This window comes from Lagenorhynchus albirostris, chromosome 8, assembly GCF_949774975.1.
Source record: "Lagenorhynchus albirostris chromosome 8, mLagAlb1.1, whole genome shotgun sequence".
Taxonomy (NCBI): Eukaryota; Metazoa; Chordata; class Mammalia; order Artiodactyla; family Delphinidae; genus Lagenorhynchus; species Lagenorhynchus albirostris.
In genome coordinates this window covers 56,450,945-56,477,105 of record NC_083102.1, presented here as the reverse complement: position 1 = coordinate 56,477,105, position 26,161 = coordinate 56,450,945, and the positions used below count along the sequence as shown (strand labels likewise).

Sequence of the window (26,161 nt, the reverse complement as noted above, 5' to 3'; positions counted from 1 at the left end):
GCGGGGGCTACTCTTTGTTGTGGTGCGCGGGCTTCTCATTGCAGCGGTTTCTCTAGTTGCAGAGCACAGGCTCTAGGCGCACGGGCTTCAGTAGTTGTGGCATGTGGGCTCTAGAGCGCAGGCTCAGTAGTTGTGGCGCATGGGCTTAGCTGCTCCGCGGCATGTGGGATCTTCCCGGACCAGGGCTCGAACCCATGTCCCCTGCATCGGCAGGCGGACTCTCAACCACTGCGCCACCAGGGAAGCCCTAATGTATCTCTTTACTGCTGTCCCTGCGCTGGCATATAAATTCCTTAATGGCACGTAAGTTCCTTAACTCACAACTATATTGCCAGCACCTAGATCAGTACATGGCATATGTCAGGTGATTTATAAATATCTCTTGATGCATAAATGAAAAAAAAATTACAATTCTTTCCAGAAAACTTATAAATGTTAAGTCATTGAACACAAAGGTATTTGCATGACACATTGCAAAAGTAATGTGATTTCTGGAAAAAAAACTTAGAATAATCAGGGGTGTAGTCTCTTGCTAATGAATATACACAACTCTAGAAATATCTTCTAATTAAACAGAAATATCCTCTTGTCACTACAGTCATGGCCATTGAGGTTACATAATATGAAGCCAGCTAAGACACACTAATCAGACTCTAATTCAAAATGGGATATTACTGAGCAAAAACAAAAAAATCTACAAAGTATTCTTGGGTCTAAAAGAACACAAAATTTGGAAAGAAATCCTAATCCAACTCAGGGACTTTAATATCACAAGAATGCTAGAATATGGTACAAACTATAATCTCACAATTTTGGAGCTATTGCAATTACAGGAATAATTCCCTTAGTAGAATTATCTTTAACAGAGATGTTTCCAAGAATACTTGCCTTTAACAGTGCATCTACATATATGTTGTGCTGTGACATAATTTCTTTTACATCCCATTTCACATTAGCCATTAGGAGCAGCATCTGTTCATAATCAATGGCTTTACCAGCTACAATCCAGTAAATTGGTTTGCGTAGTTCACTGGCTGTTGAGATGGTCTGAAATAAATTTCACAGAAATGAAACCAAATATTTTCTAAAAGTATAAAATTTCTAAAATATATTTTGTTCCTGTTTCTAGTACACATCATATCTGAAAATAAAACACTATACACTTGGAGATTTAAATTATGAAAATACTTTAACTTGTGGGCAAGGAAGGGTCTTACTCAAAACATAATTTTGAGTATTCAACAAACTTGAGGCCACTGACAATTCAACTAAAAAACTACAGATTTTTTCACTTCTCTCCATTTCCATTTCCACTTGCACCTCAAGATCCCATCATCTCTCACCCACATTAGTCTAAAAGTCTTCAAACCAGTCTCCTGCCTCTAGGTTTGCCATCTGAGGTCCATTCTTCACACTTCCCCCAAAGTGCTTTCTAAAACACACACCTCACCATGCTACTCACCACCTCTTTCAAATCTTCCAGTAGCTTCCCAGTACCCTTGGAACAAAGTCCAGCTCCTGGCTGGGAGCACTGTATGTCATGTGACTTCTGCTTAATCACTCCGGCCATCTTTCTCATCACTGGCCCTCTTCCCCGCTCTGAGAACTTGAATTTTCCTTAGCTGCTCACAGGCACCGTGCTCTCTCATCTGTAGGTCTTCATATAAGCCACTACCTTAGTCGAAATATACTCCTCTCACCCTCTTTCTCTCTGGTCCAGTTTAAACATCAGTTTCTCAAGACAGCCGTTCTAGATAACCTCCCCCAAACCGTACCCCTTCTCCGCCTCCAGTCAAGGTTAAATACCCTGCCACTGTTTCTTTCCCTTAACTATACTTTATTGTAATATAGTTTTAATTGGCTCTTTCTCTTACTAGACTAAAAGTTATAAGAGGTACTCAATAAGTATTTATTTAATACAGGAATTCATGAATGAATAAACAAATATTCTAATCCACCTCTCCTGAGGTTGAGAGACTGACCACTAGTTTAAAAAAAAAACAAAACACCTAAATAACATGTGACAGTCCTATCCTGCTCACAGTTGAAATGATATATAAGACATGTCTGACCTGAGAATAAAACTGCTGAAGAAAGGGTTTTTTGACTGCAGGCATCACAGCATCCAGATGTGGCTGAAGGAACTCAAACTGTTCAGCCAAGAATACCCTAAAGGGAATAAATAATCCACCATGTAAACAAAACACAGGATTTAGAGCCTGTCAATATTTTTTGTGTAACTAATCTTTAAGATCTCTGAGCAAAAGTTTAACAATTAAAATTATTTTCCATTTTAAACAACTACCTTGCATTGCCACTTGACACACTCATTCACAATTCACACAAAAATTAATGCTGAGTTATCACTGAACGTGAGGTGATGTGAAAGAAGGATGACTTCAAAGGAGCTAATCTGGTTACCACAAGGTGTACAGTTATGCTGCTTTGCATGTAAGATATGAGCACAGATAACACAAAAGACTGAAGAAAGAATACAACAGTATTTTTAGAAGGATTTCCCACGTAATTACACACATCAGACCCATGAATGCACAGATTTAACACCTGACACTTTTTAGAAATAACCCAAACATTCATAACAGGAAATAAAATGGAACTTGGCTGAGACACAGACGTGAACTTCACATGCATACACGAGACATACACGTGCATGAATCGGAATCATTCAGCTGAAGACTGCTGGTAGTCACACTGTTTTTCACTACTCTTTGTTATATACAAAACCTCTTAAATTATACTGGACCATATTTTATGGAAGAAGTTATATACTCTCACTTTATTAAAGAACTTGGGGATTTATAAAGGTCAGGATGCACTCCTGCTGATGTCAAGGGTCGACTACATTTAACACTAAACTGACAATGTAACTACAGTTTCTCTAGAATTGTAATTCAATGGCAAACTATAAAGTACTATACTATAATATGCTTTTCTAAAGTCTTACTTAAACCAAGGATCATGCTGCTAAAGAATGAAACTTAAAAGATTACCCTCCTTCCATTTATACACCTGAAAATCAACCATGCCATTTTAAAAACTGATTCGTAATCTAGTTTAGGATATACTTCTCAGAAATATTGAGTAATTTAAGGAATATTTAGAAGTGGGAAATGCATACAGCTAGAATACAGTGCTTACTTTTATAATCTTTCTTATATATTTAATGGCAAAGCAACTGTTTTTAACAACTTACAAGGATTCTGTGGCTACCACTCTTTCCGCCAACCCATACAATGTATCCCCAAATGTCAAAACCACTAGGTGACTGAGGTGAGGGCTCGGTACCTTCTCCTTTCTCTCTTCTGCTGCTGTGAGCGTGGCAGTAGGATCAGCTGAAACTTCCTGAAAATATAACATACATATACACACACAGCCTGAAATAGCAAATCTGATAGCAATAACCCATGTGATTTTACAAAACTGGAGCTATAATTAAAATGCTCTCAGGCATACATTAATTACACTTAGTTTCAGTTCTTTTTTTCCTCCTTTTACATTTTCTAACTACTAGAACTTTCCTTTTTATACTAAGTGAAAATGATCCAACTCCATATGCTATTATCTGTGCATGACCTAAAATTGGCCAACACAAGGAATCTGTATGAATTGACAAATATTTCACAGAGACAATAGTGAGATGCCCTTCAAGAACTTGTAAATGAGGAAGAACAGACTGCCTCTCCAGGACCAGGCTGGTATAATCCAAAATTATGGTGTGATTAACCATTTCACACCTAAACCTTAATCAAGGTAACTTTGGTATAATCCCAAGAAGGCAGGACTAAAATGTTGTTCTAAACTGAAACAGAAGCAACTGTATTGTATATCTCTAGGGATAGATTACTGACCTGAAGGAAGATGGTAAATGGAAATAAAAGAAAGGGATGCCCAAAGAGCAGAGTGAGCTGAGCCTTATAAGATCCTCAAAGAAAACTACAGCACAAAAATTGAATACAAACAAATCTAAAAGTGTACAAAATGTAAATCTGGATTACTTTTTAAATCAATTACATAATCACAAATCTCTAACATTTGCCTTATGAATAAAAGAGACATCAAATGCATAGGACCCTGGGAGTATAACAGGTTTATAAATTTTGCAAAATGGAAATAATACATTATAAAACCTTTCAAGTTAGAAAATGGTTTTATTCTTGTTTAGTTCTTTTTTATATCCTATATTCTACTAAAGGTATTGTCTCTCTTCAATCTCTAATTACTCAATTAGCATTTAAAAGTTATTTTGGGAACAACTGCGCTTTCTCTAAGGAGAATCAGGATAAGGGAACTATGCAAGTTAATCAATGTCACAGCTCCACGATTTATTTCCTTCTACTAAAAAGGAAAATAATCACCCCACTACTGCCAAAAACAACAACAGCAACACACAAATCACAAAATTACATATGGTTTGGTACCAATTGGGTGCCTGTGCTATTTAATTTAATTCTGGCGGCTATTTAATACTTTTATTATTTTTTTTTAAGATTTATTTATTTATTTGGCTGTGCCAGGTCTTAGTTGCAGCACACGGGATCTTTGTTGCAGCATGTGGGATCTAGTTCCCTGACCAGGGATCGAACCCAGGCCCTCTGCATTGGGAGCGTGGAATCTTAACCACTGGACCACCAAGGAAGTCCCTGAGGGGGCTATTTAATCACCATCTACCAGACTGTCCAAGTGAAGAACCTTAGAATCATTCTTGAACACCCCCTCTTCCTTTGCACCTCCCTCATGCCTAAACAGACACCTCTCTTGTTTGTTTCTTCCTCATGTCATTACTTCAGTAATACCTAGGTGATCTTTCTAAAATGGAGATGTGATCATACCACTCCGTAATTTAAGAGTCTCAACTGACGATCCCTTCCTTACAGAAAAAAAGCCTAAACTTGTTGCCACGATATTACTCCTTTACAAACAGCTACCTTGCCAGTCTCATTTCAAGATAATCTCTACACCCCTAAGGTCTAGTCACACTGGGCTGCTTACTACACCTGTCCTACTGACACTCCTGTTGTACCAGCTCTCTTCTCCTTGCCTGCCTGGCTCTTACCTCATTGTTTAAGTAGGAACTCATATTCACCTCCTTTCTGTAACTTACTCAGTCTCCCAAGAAAAATAACTATCTTACTTGTGTTAATATTGCCTATACCTATACATATACCTGTTATGTGGCATACTGCATACTTTATCAGTTGTTGTTTTCTAACTCTCCTACCTCATTGTGAGTTCTTGGTGGGTAGGGACCAATTTCACCCTCTTTGTACCTTAAGTCCTTGGCATGCCTGTTGACATTAGCAGGCCCTCTGTTAGTTTCACTGATGGAGATGTTGATAAGAATCTTCTCTTCCTCTCCTATTATCCTCTTTCAAGCCCATTCCAACCAGGTTTTTGTCTGCTCCACTCCAAAGAAAGAGTAAGCAAGGTCCCCACCGGCCTCCTTATGGCCAAATCCAATAACCAACTCTGAATATCCATCTCTGAACATTCCCCCTGATCTTTAAACACTGGGTTCAGTCCTGAGACTTCTCTGACTTACATTCTACTCCCTACATGATTTCATCCGGTCTCACAGTTTTAAATGCCATCCACATGCCAACAGCTCAAAATTTATATACTTGCCCTGACCCCTCTTCTCACCTCTAGTGCATTTAACATATCTGAAACTGAACTCTTGATGTCCTCTTCAAGTGTGTCCTCCTAAAAGTCTTATCCATCCCCATTATGGCACCTCCATTCTCCAGAAGTCAGGTGCCATCCTTGATTCCTCTCAGTGTCACACTCCTCTTATAATCCATCAACAAATCTTAATGTGTCTACCTTCAAAACAAATCCATTTAGGGAAATACACTTGAAGAGAACAAGAGAGTCCCAAACTGTCAAGCTGACATAAATAAATGGTATGTGCTTATTGTACACTTAAATGGAAAAGCTCCTAAACGGATCCATGTTTCAGCTTACACCAGTATAGTAAGGAAAGGACACACAACTCTTTGAAGACTTTAAAAAAATGAAACTTTAATCAATCTTTACTCTCACAGTGAAACTTATATTTTTAGCCTTTCCTGCCAGTAATGTACTAACTAACACAAAGAAAATTCATATTTATGGACTTTTCTGGAACAATTTAAAATACATTTTTATTATCAAAGATTCAAAGTTGGCCACAGGTCTTAAACAGTTTAGCATCACCAGGTAGATAACTAAAAATTCACATTTCTGGTACCATTACCACCTACCCCAACTTCCTTTCCTGCTTGTCCACTATTAGACAATTTTTCTTAGACTTTTATTTGATGTGTCAAACAATTTTCTTAGTTTACGGTGAATTTAGATGATAAACAATTTCAGGTGGCATTTTAAAGAACATGATGATTCCATTTTGCCTTTTACAGCTTAAAAAGAAGCAAAACTCAGAAGATATATATGGAGAAAATAAAATCACCAAAAAGTGCTTATTAAAGTTTTAACTAACACATAGGAGAAATATAAGGGAAAATACTACCTCCATCCAGTGGTTCCAAATTAGGCTATAAATTATTTTAATAGCCAAAGAATGTATTGAATAGCAAGAAACCAATTAATGTTCTCTGCCAATGTAGATGCAAATTAATGAAGTGAAGAAAATTTATATACCAGCTTATGAAAACCTGAGATCAAGGTCTAGTAAATGACAAATATATTTTTTAAAATAATAAAATGATGCTTATCAGTATGCGTAATAACTTAACACATAAAACACTGGAAATTTTCAGAAAAACTTCTACTGTATTGTTGTAGAGTCTTATCCATCAGAGGAGTGGGGACTGTGGAGAGGCTCTGTCAAAGGTCAGTGCTCCTTACAAACTGACAGAGGAACAACGGCTCACACAGTCTTCTGATCCAAGGTACAGTCTTTGATTTAAAAGATGCTAAGAATAAGGTCTTAAAAAAAAGATATTTTTAAAAGACAAGGTGGCAAAGAAAAAACCAGGCACATCTATCAATTTATTGGGGAGGGGTGTGTAGCTGGTTTTAAAAAAACGCATTTCTAAAATTGACTATTACAGCAATTCAGGAAAAAACTTACTCAATGAACAAAGAACTGGTCTGACAGATGCTACAGATACACTGTTATCATTACATGGGTGACAGCTTGTCTTAAATAACAGCTAGTTTGGTCCCATTGTTTACTGGGTCATGCTATTTCATTACACACTGTATGGCAGCATTAAATCCACAGCTTAAGGGTCAGGTCCGGAACTGTGGTTTGACAATCATAAGCTAGTAACTAGCAGAGCTGGCAGAGAAACCCTAGAGTGAATGATTCTAGTGGTATATTTCAGCCCACCTATCTTGAGGCATTCAGCCAGAAACAAGAAAAACTGAAACAAGAAAAACTGGACTAAGATCTGGAAAACAAGATCTTCAGGTCAAGGTTATACTAAGTATCAAAGAAGGAGAAGCAAAATCGAAACAGATAACTGCCAATGGGACTGAAAGCCAATGATGGATTTTACACAACAAAGACCAAAAAAAAAAAAAAGAAAGAAATAGATGGCTGTGTCAAACAAGGAGCCTTGACTCTGAAAACAAAGATCAGGATTAAGTGGACAAGAAAACAAGCCAGGTTAATCCAGGAGACACCAAACTCAAGGATTCCAGTTTATTCATTTACTCTATAAACATTTATTGAAGAGATGCTATGTGCCAAGGTAAGTGCTAGGACTATGAACATATATTAAAGAAATATGTGCTGGGGCTTCCCTTGTGGCGCAGTGGTTGAGAGTCCGCCTGCCGATGCAGGGGACACGGGTTCGTGCCCCGGTCCGGGAAGATCCCACATGCCGCAGAGCGGCTGGGCCCGTGAGCCATGGCCGCTGAGCCTGCGCGCTACGGGAGAGGACACAACAGTGAGAGGCCCGCGTACCATAAAAAAAAAAAAAATATGCTGGGCCAAAAGACCTCCAAATTTTAAGGGCGATGGATGAGACGGATACAGGTTATTTCCTCTGTGTAAACAGTGCTCACCTGAAATATCTGCATACGCCTCTCTCACTTTATTCATATCTCTGCTTAAAGATCACTGTCCCATCACTCTGCTTCATCTTCTTCTTGGCAGTGATCAGTATCTGACACTGTTATACATTTATCTGTCTCTCTGCCCCAATAAGATTCAAGTTCCAAGAAGACGGGAATGACCTCTTTTGTTCACTGATGACTTTCCAGGCCTACAATGCCTGGCATATAATAATTATTCGAAACAAGTATTTCTTAAAAGAATGAATGGTTACATTGCTTTATAAAAACTTCAGTAACAGAAGTATGCTCATAATATAGAGCTTATGAGAAAAGAGGAAAGTGATTGCTTATTTGGGTGACAGAATAAAGGAAAATTCATAGATGCAGAGAAATGCACTGAATGACAAAAGTCTCTGGCTACAGAGTCCAAGCATAAGAAAAATTTTTTTTATTTTAACTGCTTATGTTGGCTTAAACACTATAGAGGATCAGCCCTGTTTTGCTACCTAACCCAGCTTTTTAAAACATGCATTTCATCACATGACACAGTTAAGAATCCAGACCCCCTACTGCATAGCCTACTAAACCTAAACTTCTCAAATGTTAAAGCCATTTATAAAGTCATCCTAAACACTCTTTGCAACACAATTCTTTGGCATAAACTGGTGCCCCATCACAAAAATCTGCCAAAATTTGGGCCAGGCTCGCTCCCACCTCAAGGCCCTTGCTCAGCCTCTGAACCTTAAATTGAATGCCTTCTTTCTCCTCTTCCCCACTGCTCCCATGCCTACTCTTCAAAGTCTAGCATAAGTCTCACTTCCTCCTTCAGTCATTCTCTCACAGTAACTTTGAACATAAATAAACCTTTCTTCTCTTTGAACTTGTACTGCATGTAGAGCCAATATCATATTCTTTTGTGTACACCAGCTTTCTCTCTCCATCAGGCTATAAGAAACCTCCATTTTACTTACTGCATGCCATTAATGTTCTAGGGACACAGGAACTCGATGTACATATAGAAATACACTTACATGTAGTTGATTAGATCGCCAATTTCTATTTTAAATAACCTAAAAGAATTGATTACTTACCAGATCAATGAGGCTTTCTTGTATTCTGTTTAGAGTTGTTCTTAGTCTACTACTGCTAAGACCTAGTCCCGTGGATTCCAACTGAAAAAGAAAACGAGAGGCATGTTAAACTGCTGTGGAGATAACCCTGCAAATGTTGTAACTTCAAATTAATGAAAAGCAAGTATGTGGTGAGTTTTCACTCAGATACTTAGCATTCAGAGGGTTTCCAAATTGCATTTAAAAATACCAAAACATCAAAGACAGAAATCAAATCTTAACCCTCAAAGGAACAAGAGAGCTATTTACACATGTGCATTTACAGGTCACACTAACATCTATCAATCTAATGGATTTATCCGGAGAGAGTTCACCAGAATTTATTTCCCACAAGTTATTGTTTTTAATTGCAAAACTTAAGATTTTTAGATACTTAAAGAACCCAAGGATAAGAAGGGCCACACTGATACAGAAAAAACAAAACAGAGATGATACATACTTTCAATATCAAGAATGAGAGCATGGATAACACTACAGATCTAATGTTGAAACACCAGAAGGATAATAAGGGAATATTATGAATAATCTTATGCCAATAAATTTACCAAACCAGATGAAACAGACAAATTCCTTGACAAGCTATTATAAAAATTGCCCTAAGAAGAAATAGAAAACTTTAGTAGCTCTTATTAAATTTCATTTAATAAAAACCTTCAAAAAGTACTAGTCCTATGTAGACTCTCAGAAAGTAGAAGAAAAGAGAATGTTTCCCAGTTGTTTTATTGTTTTACTAATATTACTCTGATTCCTAAACCAAACAAAGATACCACAGAGGGCTTCCCTAGTGGCGCAGTGGTTGACGGTCCGCCTGCCAATGCAGGGGACGCAGGTTCGTGCCCTGGTCCAGGAAGATCCCACATGCCGCGGAGCGGCTGGGCCCATGAGACATGGCCGCTGAGCCTGCGCGTCCGGAGGCTGTGTCCGCAACGGGAGAGGCCACAACAGTGAGAGGCCCGTGTACCACAAAAAAAAAAAAAAAAAAGATACCACAGAAAACGTAACTACAGACTCCTAAACTTTATGGACACAATTTTTTTAAATCCTTAAAATATTAGCAAACTGATTCATGACCAAGTGGTATTTGTCTTGGGAATGCAAGACTAGTTTAACAGCCAAAAATCCTACTTTGAAGTTAACCAGTGTATTTCACCATATTAATATATTTCTTTAGGAAAGAAAGTTATGATTGTTTAAATAGATTCAGAAAAAGGCATTTGACTAAATTTATCCTTTCATGATAAAAATTTAGAAAAATTCAGTAACAGAGGAGAGTTTCTTCAACATGACTACAGGCATCTATAAAATAGCTAGCATCATACTCAATGGTGAAAGGTTCAATGCTTCCTATCCAGGATAGATGAAAGTGGAGGGAACAAGACGAGGATGTCAACTCTCACCACTTTTTCTTGAGAGGTAAAACCTTTGATTTCAAATCATTTTTTTTATAACATCTTTATTGGAGTATAACTGCTTTACAATGGTGTGTTAGTTTCTGCTGCATAACAAAGTGAATCAGCTATACATATACGTATATCCCCATATCTCCTCCCTCTGGCGTCTCCCTCCCACCCTCCCTATCCCACCCCTCTAGGTGGTCACAAAGTACTGAGCTGATCTCCCTGTGCTATGCGGCTGCTTCCCACTAGCTATCTATCTTACGTTTGGTAGTACATATAAGTCCATGCCACTCTCTCACTTTGTCCCAGCTTACCCTTCCCCGTCCCCGTGTCCTCAAGTCCATTCTCCATGTCTGCGTCTGTATTCCTGATCTGCCCCTAGGTTCTTCGGAATCTTTTTTTTTTTTTTTAGATTCCATATATATGTGTTAGCATACGGTATTTGTTTTTCGCTTTCTGACTTACTTCACTCCGTATGACAGACTCTAGGTCCATCCACCTCACTACAAATAACTCAATTTTGATTCTTTTTATGGCTGAGTAATATTCCATTGTATATATGTGCCACATCTTCTTTATCCATTCATCTGCTGATGGACACTTAGGTTGCTTCCATGTCCTGGCTATTGTAAACAGAGCTGCAATGAACATTATGGTACATGACTCTTTTTGAATTATAGTTTTCTCCGGGTATATGCTCAGTAGTGGGATTGCTGGGTCCTATGGTAATTCTATTTTTAGTTTTTTAAGGAACCTCCATACTGTTCTCCATAGTGGCTGTATCAATTTACATTCCCACCAACAGTGCAATCACTAAATGATTAGTGATGTTGAGCACTCTTTCATGTATTTGTTGGCAACTCTCACCACTTTTATTTTACATTGTGCTGGAGGTCAATTTTTTTTTGTAATTGACCTCCTTCTTTTGTGGTTTCTTCATTAACCCAATCTTTATTTAGATGTGTGTTGTTTAATCTCCAAACACTTAGGTTTTCCTATTTTATAGATATTGGTTTCCAATATAATTACATTGAAAATATATTCTGTATGATTTCAATGTTTTAAACTCATTACAACATGTTTAATGGCCCAGAATATATGGTCTCTCCTGATAAATGTACCATCTGCACTTGAATATATATCCTGCCATTGTTAGGTATGTTGTCCTACAAATATCAATTAAGTCAAAATGGTTGAAAGAGTTGTTCCAATCTTCTGTGTACTTGCTGATTTTCTATCTAACTTGTTCTATTAGTTACTCTAGTGTTAAAATCTCCAGCTGTCGTTGAATTTTTTCATTTCCTCTTGAATTCTGTCAATTATTGCTTCATCTAGTTTGAAGCTCTGTTACTAGGCACATATGCATTTATGATCATTATGTCTTCCAAATGAATTGATCCTTACATCATTAGAAATCCCTCTATCTCCAGTAATACATTCTGTTTTCAAACTTATTTTATCTCATATTATAGCCACTGCAGCCACCTTATGCCTACTGTTTGCATGGCATATCTTTTCAATCCATTTGCTTTCAATCTATGTTTTTTGTTATTAAGCATGGGCTTTGTTTTTAATCCACTCTGACAATCTCTACCTTTTAATATGAGTATTTAGTCCAGGAACATTTACTGTGGATGGGTTTACATCTACCATTACATGTTTTCTTTTTTGTTCCTTGGTTCCTCCTTTCCTGCTTTTTCTAATTATATGATTTTTTCTTTTATTAGAATTCTACTTTAATTTTCCTGTAGGCAAAAGTTAAAGTGCTTTGTATTATTTTTCATTATTCTTCTATGGATTATAATATACATTCTCGATATTTCACAGTCCATTTACTGTTAACAATGTACTGTTTTACATAATATATAGAAATCTTGCCATCTTATAGGTCCACATCCCTCCACATACCATGGTATAGTTGTTATACGTAATACATTTACATATATTATGAACTCCAGAAAAGAATGTTATACTTTCAGGTTTAAACAGCTATATGGTTTAAAAAGAAATTAAGTGGAAAAAGAAAACAACAACAACAATCTTTTGCATTTCCCCAAGTAGTTTCCATTACCAATGCTTTCATACTTTCTGAGGATTGATGTTTTCATCTGCTATCATTTTCCTTCACTCTGGAAAACTTCCTTCAACATTTCTTGTATTACATGTCTGTTGGTGACAACTTCTCTTAGTGCTTTTTTTTCTTTTTATCTGAAAATGTTTTAATTTCATATTCATACTTGAATAGTATTTTTGGTGGCTATAAAATTCTGGGCAGACATTTTTTCTTTTCTTTCGGTGTCTGAAAGGTGTTGTTTAACTCTGTTCTAGTCTCCACAGTTTCTCGTGAGAAGTCAGCTGTTAATCAGATCATTGGTCCTTTTTATGTCGTAAGTCTATTAAAGTTTTCAAGAGACAATTTCCTCATGAGGTACCCACTAGACTTTTCTTTGTGTTTATTCTGTTTGCTGTTCATTTAGCATCTTGTATCTGCAAGTTTTTGGACAGTGTTTCTTCAAATATTTTTTCTACCTCATTCCCTCTCTCATCTCCACCTGGTATTCCAATTAAACGTATGTTTGACCATTTGATATAACTTAGCACGTCCCTAAGGTTTTGATCATCTGTGTTTTTCAATCTTTTTTTCTCTATGTTCTTCATTTTGAATAATTTCTACTGATTTATTTTCAACTTCACAAATTCTTTCCTCTGTCATGTCCATTTGGCTAAGTACATTCAGTAATTTTTTTAATTGCTGGAACTGAATTTTCAGTTCTAGGATTTCTCTTTGGTTTTCTTCCTACTGTTTCTACTAGAACTTCTTATTTCTCTACTGAGATGTTCATGCATTTAAAACATGTTTTGTTTTACTTTATTGAAGATAGTTAAAATGGTCCATTTAAAATCTTTATCCCTTAGTTCCAACATCTTGAGTTCAGACTATATTGATTTTCTTTTTACTGAAGGATGTATTCCTCTTTTTTGGCTCTATGTATTTAGGTAACATTGGATTGCATCATCCATTCGATTCTGGAGATTTCGGATTCTGTTATTTTTCTCCAATAAGTACTGTTTCCTTTGTTTTCAGTATGCAATTTTCTTGGCCAGGCTTGAACTATAAACTATCTCTTGTGTAGCAGCTTCAGTCTCTATTCAGCTCTTTTTTCTTTGACTGGCTGCAGTCAGTCTGTTCCACACAAACGTGGTTCATCGGTTAGTCAGAGATGTGGGTAGACAGAAATTGGGGATCCCTCCTCTGACTCTTCCCCGTCTGAACTTCTCCCTACTCTTTTCAGTGTTCCCAGTTTCCTGGCTTCACTTTTCTGATTCCCCAATCCATAAAGACTATAGGTTTCCTTATGTGTGTCTCCAGTTATGTGCCTCAGGGACTGCACTTAGTCCTGGGCTAAAGGCCACGGAGATGGAATTTTTTTTAAATTAATTAATTAATTTATTTATTTTTGGCTGTGTTGGGTCTTCATTGCTCTGCCCGGGCTTTCTCTAGTTGAGGCGAGCAGGGGCTATTCTTCGTTGCGGTGCACGGGCTTCTCATTGTGGTGGCTTCCCTTGTTGCAGAGCACAGGCTCTCAGAGCATGGGCTTCAGTAGTTGTGGCACAAGGGCTCAGTAGTTGTGGTGCATGGGCTTAGTTGCTCCACGGCATGTGGGATCTTCCTGGACCAGGGCTCAAACCTGTGGCCCCTGCATTGGCAGGCGGACTCTCAACCACTGCGCCACCAGGGAAGCCCAGAATTTCTTTTTATAGTTTCCCTTTCCCCAACCGCTAGCGTGAAATCCCACCAGAGTCTATATGCTTCTGTTCACTCTCCAGCATCTTCAAGAAGTTGCCTTTTGTTTTATAAAACATCCAGGTTTTATCATTGTTTTCTGCAGGAAATATCATCTAATAAGGTCTCAGTCCCTCATACCCAGAAATGGAAGTTAATTCATTCTTAAAAGTTTAGATTTTGAATCAGACTCTCTACAAAAAAACAGTTCCATTAATGAAAGTTAACTTTAAATGAGGCTCACAAACCGTTGTCAAGTAATAACCCTCATAAGATTTACTTGGATAAGAAATAATTAGGATATAGGACTTCCCTGGTGGTGCAGTGGTTAAGAATCCGCCTGCCAACGCAGCGGACATGGGTTCAAGCCCTGGTCCGGAAAGATCCCACATGCCACAGAGCAACTAAGCCCGTGCGCCACAACTACTGAGCCTGCGCTCTAGAGCCCGCGAACCACAACTACTGAGCCAGTGTGCCACAACTACTGAAGCCTGCACACCTAGAGCCCATACTCCACAACAAGAGAAGCCACTGCAAAGGAAGCCCGCTTGCCGCAACTACTGAGCCCATGCACCACAACTACGGAAGACCACGAGTTCTAGGGCCCAAGTGCCAAAACTACTGAGCCCACATGCTGCAACTACAGAAGCCCGTGTGCCTAGAGCCCATGCTCCACAACAATAGAAGCCACCGCAATGAGAAACGCGCGCACTGCAATGAAGACTAGCCCCTGCTTGCCACAACTAGAGAAAGTCCGCGTGCAGCAACAAAGACCCAACGCAGCCAAAAAAAATAAAATTATTGAAAAAAGAAATAATTAGGATATCAATCCATATCTCCTAAGAATCTACTATGTGCTTACTACTGCATTAAAGTAAGCTACAGAATGGTCTTCACAAAAGAATGAACAGGAAGGACCAAAGAAAACATAACTCAGGAGTTGAACAACAGAAGGCTTGAGGCAAGGCAAGACAAAGCAATACTATGAGTACCATTATTATAATAGAATCAAATGGATTAGATATATACTACAACATGATGTAGTAGGCTATAACCAGTTCAGTGAAGAGTAGGAGCTTCAGGAGTAATTAGTATGAACAGAAAAAAATCCCTTAACCTAACACATACACTGTGTCCCCCCTTCCAGACAATGACTTTCTAGAACCCCCAGGACACAATGAGATGCTTATTCTTCTATGAGCAGCAACCATTTAAATTCACTCATACAATTCTCTCTCTTCTGGGAAGGAAGCAGCAGTAGCCATGTTAAAAAGTGCAAGTAAGAGGTCGAGTAAATGCAGTATTCACTCATACAAACTCGCTCATATGCACATTTTGTTCTGGTTCATAGAATACACACTGTTTCTAATACAGCATATGGGTGAACATCCATATAGAAAGAAACCCTTATAATTAACAATATTGTTTGAATACAGTGAAATGGCTTTTACTGAGTCTTACAGGATTAAAAATGCTTTTAATATAAAATATCAGACTAATGTTTTCTTTAAAACATAACAGATTTTAAATAAAATATGCAGCATACTTTACAGTGGGCACCTACCTGCACTTTGCTAACTTTCATCAGCTTCTAGTGAACCCCACTGTAAACAAATCTGTGCCAGTATCTAATCAGCTAGAAAGTCACATCCAAAAGCACTCAGTTCCAAAAGTGTCTGAAGGACTCTACTTGAACACATCTTATCAAAACTGTGGTTCAGAACTGTTTTAACTAATATGATAGTCACAAGTCATATGTGGCTATTTATATTTCAAGATTAACTAAAATCAAGTACAATTGAAAATTCAGTCCCCAATCATACCAGTCACGTTTCAAGTGCTCAAAAGCCACTTATGGCTTATGGCTACCATATTGGACAGTACAAATATAGAATATTTCCATTACTGCAAAACTTCTCTTAGACCGCACTGGTCTAGAGGCACAGTCCAAGAAGACAGAGTAAAGCTCATGTAGAAGACTAAACGATCCTGACAATTGGCTAAAACTCCAGAATGTCTTTCTTCTTTAATATTTATTTATTGAGAGTGATGGATTAGTACATATTTTAAAGCAACATAAATTCTGCAGCAACTTAGTTTCTGATTATATTAGTATTCTTTCTAATTTTGCACAGTTAAGAACATAGGAAATTCAGATCCCATATTAAAAGATCATGTCTTTGATATACTTGTAATCACAGCAAGACTATGAACATTTATATGATGAATGTAGTTATCCATTAAAATTCACAAGTTTTTGAAAAGGTACAAAATATAGTATGCGAAAAGTTAGTATTATGCGTATACTTTTATACGAAAAACTGTCAAACATGTAGGTGAACTACATAATAATTCCCAAGTATCAGATCAGTTACCTGCTTAATACTGTGCTGTTCTCCTTAGGAGTAGAAAAAGATAAACTCAACAAGAGCTTCGGAAACACAAAACGGAGGTGCAGGAAAATTAATTCTGTGGCAGGTTCAGTTCAAAGATTTTCAATTATTTTAAATAAATATTTGCCGTTATCTTCTGAATGTAGTAGTGCCTGCTAAGGTTGTTAGCCAATATTTAAAATGTCTCATTTACTGTGTAATAATTACACACTGGGCCAGATTTAAACAAGGCAACCTGCACATTTTTCATCACCAAAATATGTCAAGGTTAGAAACTGATGCTGTACTTTTTCTGCCAAAAATTTGAATAACATACAATATGTTTATTATATCAAAGCTTAAAATTAATGTATTTTAAATAAGGTGATGGGGTACACAAAAAGCTAATATCAACAATATGTTGGATTTTTTATGGATAATTTTCAAAGTAATGTTATTTATGTATTTTATAGAGAGAATGAATTTTACATTTACAAAAACAAATAAATTTTAAAAGAAACAGACTCCTCCCCCAAAAGGTTGACTTACTGAATCATTCCGACCAAAAAAGGTATATATTGCATACAAGTAATAATCAAATAGCTGAGACATGAAATGGATAACATCAAAAGCAATTGGTTTAAGAATGTTCATCATCTGCATATATTTACCTGAAAAGAAAAAAAATTAAATAGAAAATTAAAATCTGTTAGTCTACAATTATTAAGAAACCATAAAATTACTTTACCAAAATATTTTTTTAATGAAATATTACATTCCTCAGTCACACCAGCCATGCCTCAAGTACTCAACAGTCACTTGTAGCTAGTGGCTACTGTACTGGACAGCACTGATACAGAACAGTTATACCATCTTGGAAAGTACTACTGGATGGCACTGATATAAAAAAATACCTATGAAGATTTTTCATATCATTATATTTTACTGTTTGTCTTATATTTATGGAACTCTTAAACTAACTCTTCTACAATGACACTGTACAAACAACACAGTTCCTCATTTCTTGGAGATTCCATTTCAAACAATGTCTTCAAAAATGTTTAGGTGTAATAAAACAAAAGACAATGTACTTGAGGAAGAGTGGGGTCTTTTCATAAGCTTATACACACATAGCAAAAGTAAAAAAACAAGAAGAAAAAGGACACGTAAAAGACACTTCCCATTCCCCTGAATCCTAGCCCTGTGAAATCTAGCGTCAGAGGCTAAGAATATTTCTTTATCACTACATCACTCAAGAGCTCAATACTCGCAAAGTGCCAAGAACATATCTTCCTCATTCCTTCCTTTGGAAGATGCCAATATTACACTCTTTTTCCTCTAAACATATGACACAGTTACAGAAAAAAATTTAAAAACCAAAATGCCTGCATTCATAAACTTGTTAATGTGTTTGAAGGGTGCATGGGAGATGGGCTGAATCAAATAATAAACAATAATGAGTCCCTAATTGTGTTTATTTTTTATAGGAAATAATAGGGAAAGAAGCATATCTATAAAAAAATGCTCTTCTGCAGAAGATATTAAAACAGGCCATTTGTTTTATTTCCAAATGAGCAAATGATTCAGGTGCTGGCTCTACTTTATGTAACTGCTATAAATTTTAAATTGGTACTATTGAGGACACCAGGATTCAAGAGAAAACACATTAACTGCAGTAGGAAAAAATGACAAATTTACTCTAATGGAAATGTCTACTATCAAAACCATTTCTTTATTATCTAAGAACTCAGTCCATCCGTCTTAATTTACATGAGAAATGATTCTAAATAACAGACGGTCAGGAAGACATACACATCGTAAAGTAAAAACTACACAATTTAGATTCTGTTCTTATTCCTATTTACAAGTCTTTTGTTTCAGAATCATTCTTTGTAATTATTTCACATAAGCAGACATTTAAAAAAATATCTCAAAAAAAAATCTCAATTGAAAAAAATTTGATAGTATGCTCCTAGAACATTCTGGATCACTGCAGATATTTCATTGACTGCAAACATATAGCTATTTAAACTATTTACACATTAAATAATGTGATACTGTAAAGGAAAAAAATGAAAAAATGTTATATTACTTTTATCCATAAAAGAAAATTTTAAACAGGTGAATAGTAGAATGAGGAAGGATGCAAACTCCGGGGTTGATACATATCCAGAATAAAAAGCTCCTCTCCATTCCTCATAAGATGAACCACTGTTCATATAATTCATCTTAAGAAAGGATATAAAAATGAATTCTTAATAGGTAAAAGCTGTTTTAAATGTGCATTCAGAAGGAAAAAAAAGACTAGATGGTCCCAAATGCTCTGAAAAAAATACATAATTATATTCATTCACTCATTCAATACATTCAACAAACACTTTTTGAAAGCTTACTATGTTCTTGGCATTGTGTTAAGACACAAGGAACTACACAGAGTCTCTGCTCTCTCACAGAGCTCCTTCCATGACCTTAAATGGTCATACGTGGAAGGCAGCCATTGATAAGCAGGCTGCTAGTATATTCAAATAAAGAAGAGTGAGAACTCTGTCTTTCCAGTTCAAGAGGGCAGAGTAGGCCTTTGGAGGCCTGAGGGAACTTATGCACCCCCCTCAGACTTACTGAACTAAAAGAGAATTTTACAATGAATTAAAACATCTATGAAGAGAAGTGGGTGAGAAGGTAGCAGCAGGTAGGTATGATCACCAGAAAATGAGAAATCTGAAAACATTTCTAGACCAGGGGTTGGCAAACCTTTCCTGTAAAGGACCAAAGACTAGATAGTTTAGGCTTTGTATGTCATTCAGCCTCTGTGGCAGAGACTCATCTCTGCTGGTCTCTGTTTCAACTACTCAATTCTGCTGTCATAGCACAAAAGCAGCCACAGACAGTATGTGAACAAATGAGCATGGTTGTATTCCAATAAAACGTTATTTACAAAAACAGGCAGTCAGATTGATTTGGCCTGCAGGCTATAGTTTCCCAACCCCTGTACTAGATGACAGACAGTAGATGGAAACAAGTTGATGGAAAAATGCAAAGAGAACCACAAAGAAGGTGGAAGCTGTCCGATAGGATGTGACTGCTTAGAAGCAGCAGCTACAGCAAGAGAACAGGAGCAAGAAATAGGGCTGAGAAAGGACGGATTAATTGAAGGTCTACATATGGGACAAACTACCTGTCCACATGCCCCCACTTACTGTTCCTCCCCAGCAGTTATTACTGTAGCCCCCCCCACCCCTTATTAGCAGTTTCAGTTACCCACGGTCAACCTCAGTCCAAGAATATTAACTAGAAAATTCCAGAAATAAACAATTCATAAGTTTTAAATCAAGTGTTGTTCTGAATAGCATGATGAAATCTCGTGCCATCTGGCGCCATCCCTTTGTCCCGCACACTCTGCCCATTAGTCACTTAGTAGCCATCTCAGTTATCAGATCAACTGTTGTGGTATCTCAGTGCTTGTGTTCAGGTAATCCTTATTTTATTTAATTATGGCCCCAGAACGCAAGAGTAGTGATGCTGGCAATTCAGGTATGCCAAAGAGAAGTTGTAAAGTGCTTCTTACAAGTGAAAAGGTGAAAGCTCATGACTTAATAAAGAAAGAAAAAAAGTCGTATGGTGAGGTTGCTAAGATCTGTGGTAAGAATGAATCTTCTATCTGTGAAATACGGAAGAAGGAAAAAGAAATTCATGCTAGTTCTGTTGTCACACCTCAGACTGCAAAAGATACAGCCACAGCGATAAGTGCTTAGCTAAAATGGCAAAGGCATTAAATCTGTACAATAAGATATTGTGAGAGAGAGACTACATTTACATAACTTTATTATAGTATATTGTTATAATTTTTCTATTTTTATTATTAGTTTTTGTTGTTAATTTCTTCCTGTGCCTAATTTATAAATTAGACTTTATTATAGGTATGTATGTATAAGAAAAGACATAGTATATATAGGGTTTGCTACTATCTGTGGTTTCAGGCATCCACAGGGGATATTTTGGAACATATCCCCCACAAATAAGGGGGGACTACTGTAGAGGCTGCCAGAATTTTCCCACAGACAAAAACAATAAAACCCCCTAGGATTCCTCTTCAAAAGAAATAAACAAGCCCCCCCACCCCCCAAATTGAGCAAACTTAAGAAAATAAATTAGAAAAGCGAAGGTTTCTAGTGTGGATATTGGCACCACAGATTAAAATCGATCTCATTCTGGGAATTTAGGGATCTGTCCCCATAATGTAAAGGCTACCAATAAATCCACCCAGACCTGCCCTACTCTATACATAAAGTTCCTAGTCAGCATTCATTCTAAGGAGAAAGAGCCAGCTCCAACACAATTCTAGTTACTCAGCAGAGAACACCCACAATGGCTATATAGGCCTTCTATTTTAGGGAAGAATAATCAAACATCACCAGGCCCATGAGGAAAATTCAGAGACTGAACGTAAAAAGAAAAGCTGGTCCCAGAGAAAATAAAATAACTGAAGGTAAGGAAGAGAAATACAGTAATTATATAAAACCCTATAAAAGGTGAATATGGCGGGAAAAAACACAGATTATAAACGGTTCTTAAAGATTTAAAGTCATTAAAAATGTGATTTTTTAAATAAAAAATTAAAGAAATGGGAAAAAGGAAGTCTCCCAGAAGGTACAGCAAAAAGAATATAGAAAAATATTAGAAAAATATGACAGACATAAAGGGCCAACCTAAGAGACTAAACACTTGAGTAAGGGGAAATCAAAGAAAGAGATTAAAGAAAATGGGGATGTGGAGATCCTCAAAGAAACAGTAGTATCAGTCACAGCTGAGGAGCACATGAACCTTCAGATTGAAAGGGTCATGAACTACCCAACACACTTAATGAAAAAGAACTCACACATAGATACATCAAAGAGAATTTTGAAACATCAAGGGAAAAAACACTAAAAGGTTTGAGAGAGAGAGAGAGAGAGAGAGAGAAGAAATTCACCTACAATAAAATGAATAGAACATTAGAGGTTTTAACTTTCTGAGGAAAAGTAATATTTAACGGCAATTCTATAGCCAACTAAACTGTCACTCCCTGAAAGAGCAGAATAAAGACATATTTAGACTGACAAGGATTCAAAACATTTCCTTCTTATCACCCTTTTCTGGGCAATTACAACTAGAAGAAAGACAAACAGAAACAAACCAAGAGATTGCCTTCACACTCCTGGTAGGGAGCAGTGGGTGGGTGGGAGACACCTGCTTTTCGCAGCAAGCTCTTCTTTACTATTTAATGTGTTGCTGTGAGAGGTGCTACCTTGATAAAAAAATAGAAGCATGGTTCTAAAGTTAGCCAGCCTAGTTGGAAAAATGTGGTCAGTGGCTCAAGATATGGTTCAGATGCATACCACCCTCTCTCTTCCTCTCCAGAGTTCCCTATAGAGGGCACAGAGAGAGCAGTGGACACAGCATGCTTTGGGAACACGGAGGAAGGTTACCTAATACATAGCCCAGATAACCACAAGAGATGTCTCTTCCCAAATTACAAACTGCGAGAAGTTCTCCTCCTGCCTCCAACCTGTATTATAACCTTGCTGAACTCTGTCCAGGGATTAATGCTCCAGATGTCCTCCACTGGCTGTGAAGCATGAAAGTTAAGAATGTACTGGCTCTAAGATCAGACAACCTGGTTCTGCCACTTACCAGCTGTGTGACAGACATAAGGCAAGTTATTTATCTCTGAGCTTCAATTTAGTTTGTAAAAAGGGTACTATGAAGAATTCATGAGAAAATTCATGTGAAGTGTTTACAATAGCATATAATAAAAGAGCAAGAAGTCTTAGCTACCTCTGCTATTATTTTAAAATAAATATACTTATGATGAATGCGAAAAGGGAGAAGTATATACAGGATGTTACGTGAAGGGAATCTAGCCTAATCTAGAGATGAGGAAAAGCTTCACAGGGGAAGCACTGTTTAAACTCTCATCCTTTGCAGCAACATGGATGGACCTAGAGATTATCATACTAAGCAAAGTCAGAGAAAGACAAATATCACACGATATCACTTATATGTGGAATCCAAAAAAATGATACAAATGAACTTATTTACAAAACAGAAATAGACTCACAGACATAGAAAACGAACTTATGGTTACCAAAAGCGGGGGAGGGATAATTAGGAATTTGGGGTTACAAACTACTATATATAAAATAAATAACAAGGACCTACTGTATAACACAGGGAACTATATTCAATATCTTGTAATAACCTATAATGGAAAAGAATCTGAAAAAGAAATATATACATATATATGTATGTATATATCTATATATAACTAAATCACTTTGCTTTACACCTGAAACATTGTAAATCAACTGTACTTAAAAAAAACCCCTCTCTCACCCTAAATCTAGACCATGAGTCCTTATGCTCAAGGGAAAGAGACACAGAGGGACTGGCAAAGAAACCAAGCAAGTAGCAGCATGGATGGACAAGGACTACAACCAAGAGGAACAGGACGGGGCCTGACTTACTAGCTCATCGTAGGAAATGCAGAGAGAGGAGTGTGATTACCACAGGAAAGGCGGCCCAGGGGAATTCAGTCAGTGAGCCACAACCCCTATGCAGAGGAGGGAACACAGGGTAAAAAGAAGTGCTGGAAGTGTGTGTGTGTACACACACGTGCATGGGTCGGGGGTGGGGGTGAGAGGCTCCTTCCGTCGTGGATTATTACAAGAGAGGAGCAAAAAGTGTTTCTCTGACACTCAGATTTTACAAATTAAGTTTTGTCAGTCCAGTGTATGCTGAGCACCTACAAAAGCGAAAAGCACTTGGCTGGGTGCTCTATATGCTGCAAAGATGACAAACTCTCTCCTCATGTAGGAGCTGACAATCTGATGGGGCAAAAGCAAGAACAGAATCTGAGCTGGAAGGACGTTCGTTATCCTTAATACAGTGCACTAAGTTGAGAGATCATCAACGGGTATAAAGAGCACATAAAGGCAAACTGGAAATGCTATAAATGAGGAAGGAGACTTGGAGGTCAGGAGTTTTGTTTATACCTCAGGGTATTTTAATTTTTAACCATTTTCATGCATTACTTTTTCAATTTAAAACACTCCATGATAAAATAAAAATATCAATGCCCCACCAAAAAGAATGTACCAATGAAGATTTCTTCCCTCCTACTTCTGTGTTCATCATATACACTGCAACTCAGCCACAGTATGACTAAATATCCCTTATGTACATATTCTGGTTTAATGTTAAGTCCTGTGCATGTGCTGGTGTGTATTTTTTCCAGCTGCTAAAGTAATAGTTTTGTTGTAAGGTCTGTAGGTTTTACAAACATGGGTTTCGGCAACCTATCTTCTGCCCCTCAGACCTATCACACCCGCTCAAGTGAGAGCTGCCTCCTTGGATACCAAGGCTACTTCAGTGATGAGACACATTCCCTAAAATTTCTCTGTCTCTGTCTGCAAGAAATCATCAGGCTAACAGGATTTTCTTTTTTCACAAGCAAGCATTCTGATTGGTCCTCTGCACTTGTGAAAAATGCCAAGCCTTCAGATTTAGGTACCACCTGGGGCTGGGAAGCCCCATTAACACTCTTTTGTTTAATATCTCCTAATTATGCCAAATAAATATCACTTAAAAACAACATTTTGAATATGCCTTTAATGTTCTAAAATGTGTCTCCCAACCACTGAGTAATTAGTTCCTTCATCTTCCCAGGCACCAAAAATTAATCTATCTTATTCACACAACTGTACTTCTGGCCTTGTAGGAAGAGACATTACTTTTGTCAGTTTATAGTCTTCAAGCACCTCTATGCAATAACAACCGTGGTTGGAATAGTGCATTTACTAGTTGGAGACCCCTTAGTGAGTGGTTCCCTTAAAGTTCTATTTTATGAATATGTACAATACGAAGATAAAGACATCCCAGGGAGAAAGTGGTAGGCATGAAAGTCTACTGGGGAATAATGGCAGCACCTACTCCCAGCCCTAAATGGAAAGACATGAAAGTTAAATTTTCATACTAGGCCTTGTTTCCTAATTGCAACTCTAGTAAAAGATCTAGTGGGAAGAAGACTGAAATGACAACGGTCAGATTCTCTTCCCTGAGAAAGGTTTTATTCAGGACTGCTCTGGCTTTATATGGCTGATTACCAAAGGCCCATAAGAATGCAGCTTTTCTGTTTCTGTAAGTCCACTGTTAGAAAACAGTGTCCACTGTGTGGGTCAGTAATCCTTATATAAGAATTCGTTGTTACTGTCTTCTGAACTTAGCACCAGCAGCACACTTCTGTCATTATAATACCCCTTCTTAGATAATGAGAATAGCACAAGGCATTGTTTCTTCATTTCCTTATGCCTATCAAGAAGTGAAGATTTGGATTTGTCTGCACTGAACTGAATAAAACATGACTTCCCCCTCCTCAATTTTGTTGTGGCTTTATATCTGATTTGAGTGAATGTATGTCTTTTACAGTAAAAAGCAATATGATGACCTCTAGTCCGTTTTGATCTAGGTAAGGAAAAAAAATTATACAACCACTTAAATGTGGTTGATTGTATAATTTTCCCCAATTATCTGCTCTTCCCCACCTCCACTCTTGTAAGATTGTATAATTTTCCCCAATTATCTGCTCTTCCCCACCTCCACTCTTTTAAGTCCAGGGCAGTGGACTCTTGTCCACTGCCCTGGACTGGTTGTGCCTTCCTGTGACAGAAGTACAAGTACACTTCTCTCTTCCAGTCAAGCCTGACTTGCTATGACCAGTGACATGTCAGGGTGGCACATCAGAGTGGCAGCTTTAAGAGTCATAACATGGTTCAGCTCTACTCTTCTCCCCAAATCCCAGATTGGTGCTACTTTTTCAGCCTGCATCTCAGAATGAAGACATACATGGGGCAGAACTAAGATGATCAGGAGTCAATATGCATCATGATAAACCTCTGGGTTGAAAGCCACTGATATGTTAGGGTGTTCTGTTACTTCAGCATAACCGAGCAAAAGCTGACTTCATTCAACTACATCTCAAGCGTGTATCCAGACACCGAAAACTACAGTGAGTACCGAAGACTGAGGAGGATGACAAGGACTTTGGAATATCCATCAGTGAGGACCATATAAGGCAACTGAGCACACTGACCCTGAAGAATGGACTGGGGAAGGGGAAGTACAAGGAAAGGAAGGACAGTATACCTACCACCACATATCTGAAAAGTGACCACATGGAAAAGTAGGAGAAAAAAGTATAGACTTACTCTTTTTGCTTTTAAGGGCATAACTAAGACCAGAGGGTAGAACTAGAGACAGAGACAGAAATAGAGATTTTGGTTTACCATGAGGACAAGATTTCTACCAATTAAATCAGTCTAATAGCAGAATGAGTAGTCTTCCAAAGTAATATGCTTCCAGCAATTGTAAGACATAAAACAGAGGCTAGATGGCCACCACATATCAGATGCAGTAAAGAAA

General features: G+C 37.5%; 1 protein-coding gene across 6 annotated transcripts in view; it reads right to left on the bottom strand.

Moving 5' to 3' along the window:
• Positions 1–26,161, bottom strand: part of VPS50 (VPS50 subunit of EARP/GARPII complex) — a 139,358-nt gene that overhangs the window by 8,308 nt on the left and 104,889 nt on the right. For 3 of the 6 annotated variants that reach the window (XM_060157044.1, XM_060157045.1, XM_060157046.1), the window contains 5 exons: positions 17,255–17,376; positions 9,114–9,194; positions 3,215–3,363; positions 2,073–2,169; positions 889–1,047 (listed from right to left, as the gene is read on the bottom strand). In XM_060157044.1, coding sequence (XP_060013027.1) covers positions 889–1,047; positions 2,073–2,169; positions 3,215–3,363; positions 9,114–9,194; positions 17,255–17,376 — 608 coding nt within the window. Of the gene's footprint in view, positions 1–888; positions 1,048–2,072; positions 2,170–3,214; positions 3,364–9,113; positions 9,195–17,254; positions 17,377–26,161 lie in introns of those variants that run through there. The other 3 variants (XR_009541988.1, XR_009541990.1, XR_009541989.1) reach the window with 3 other exon arrangements.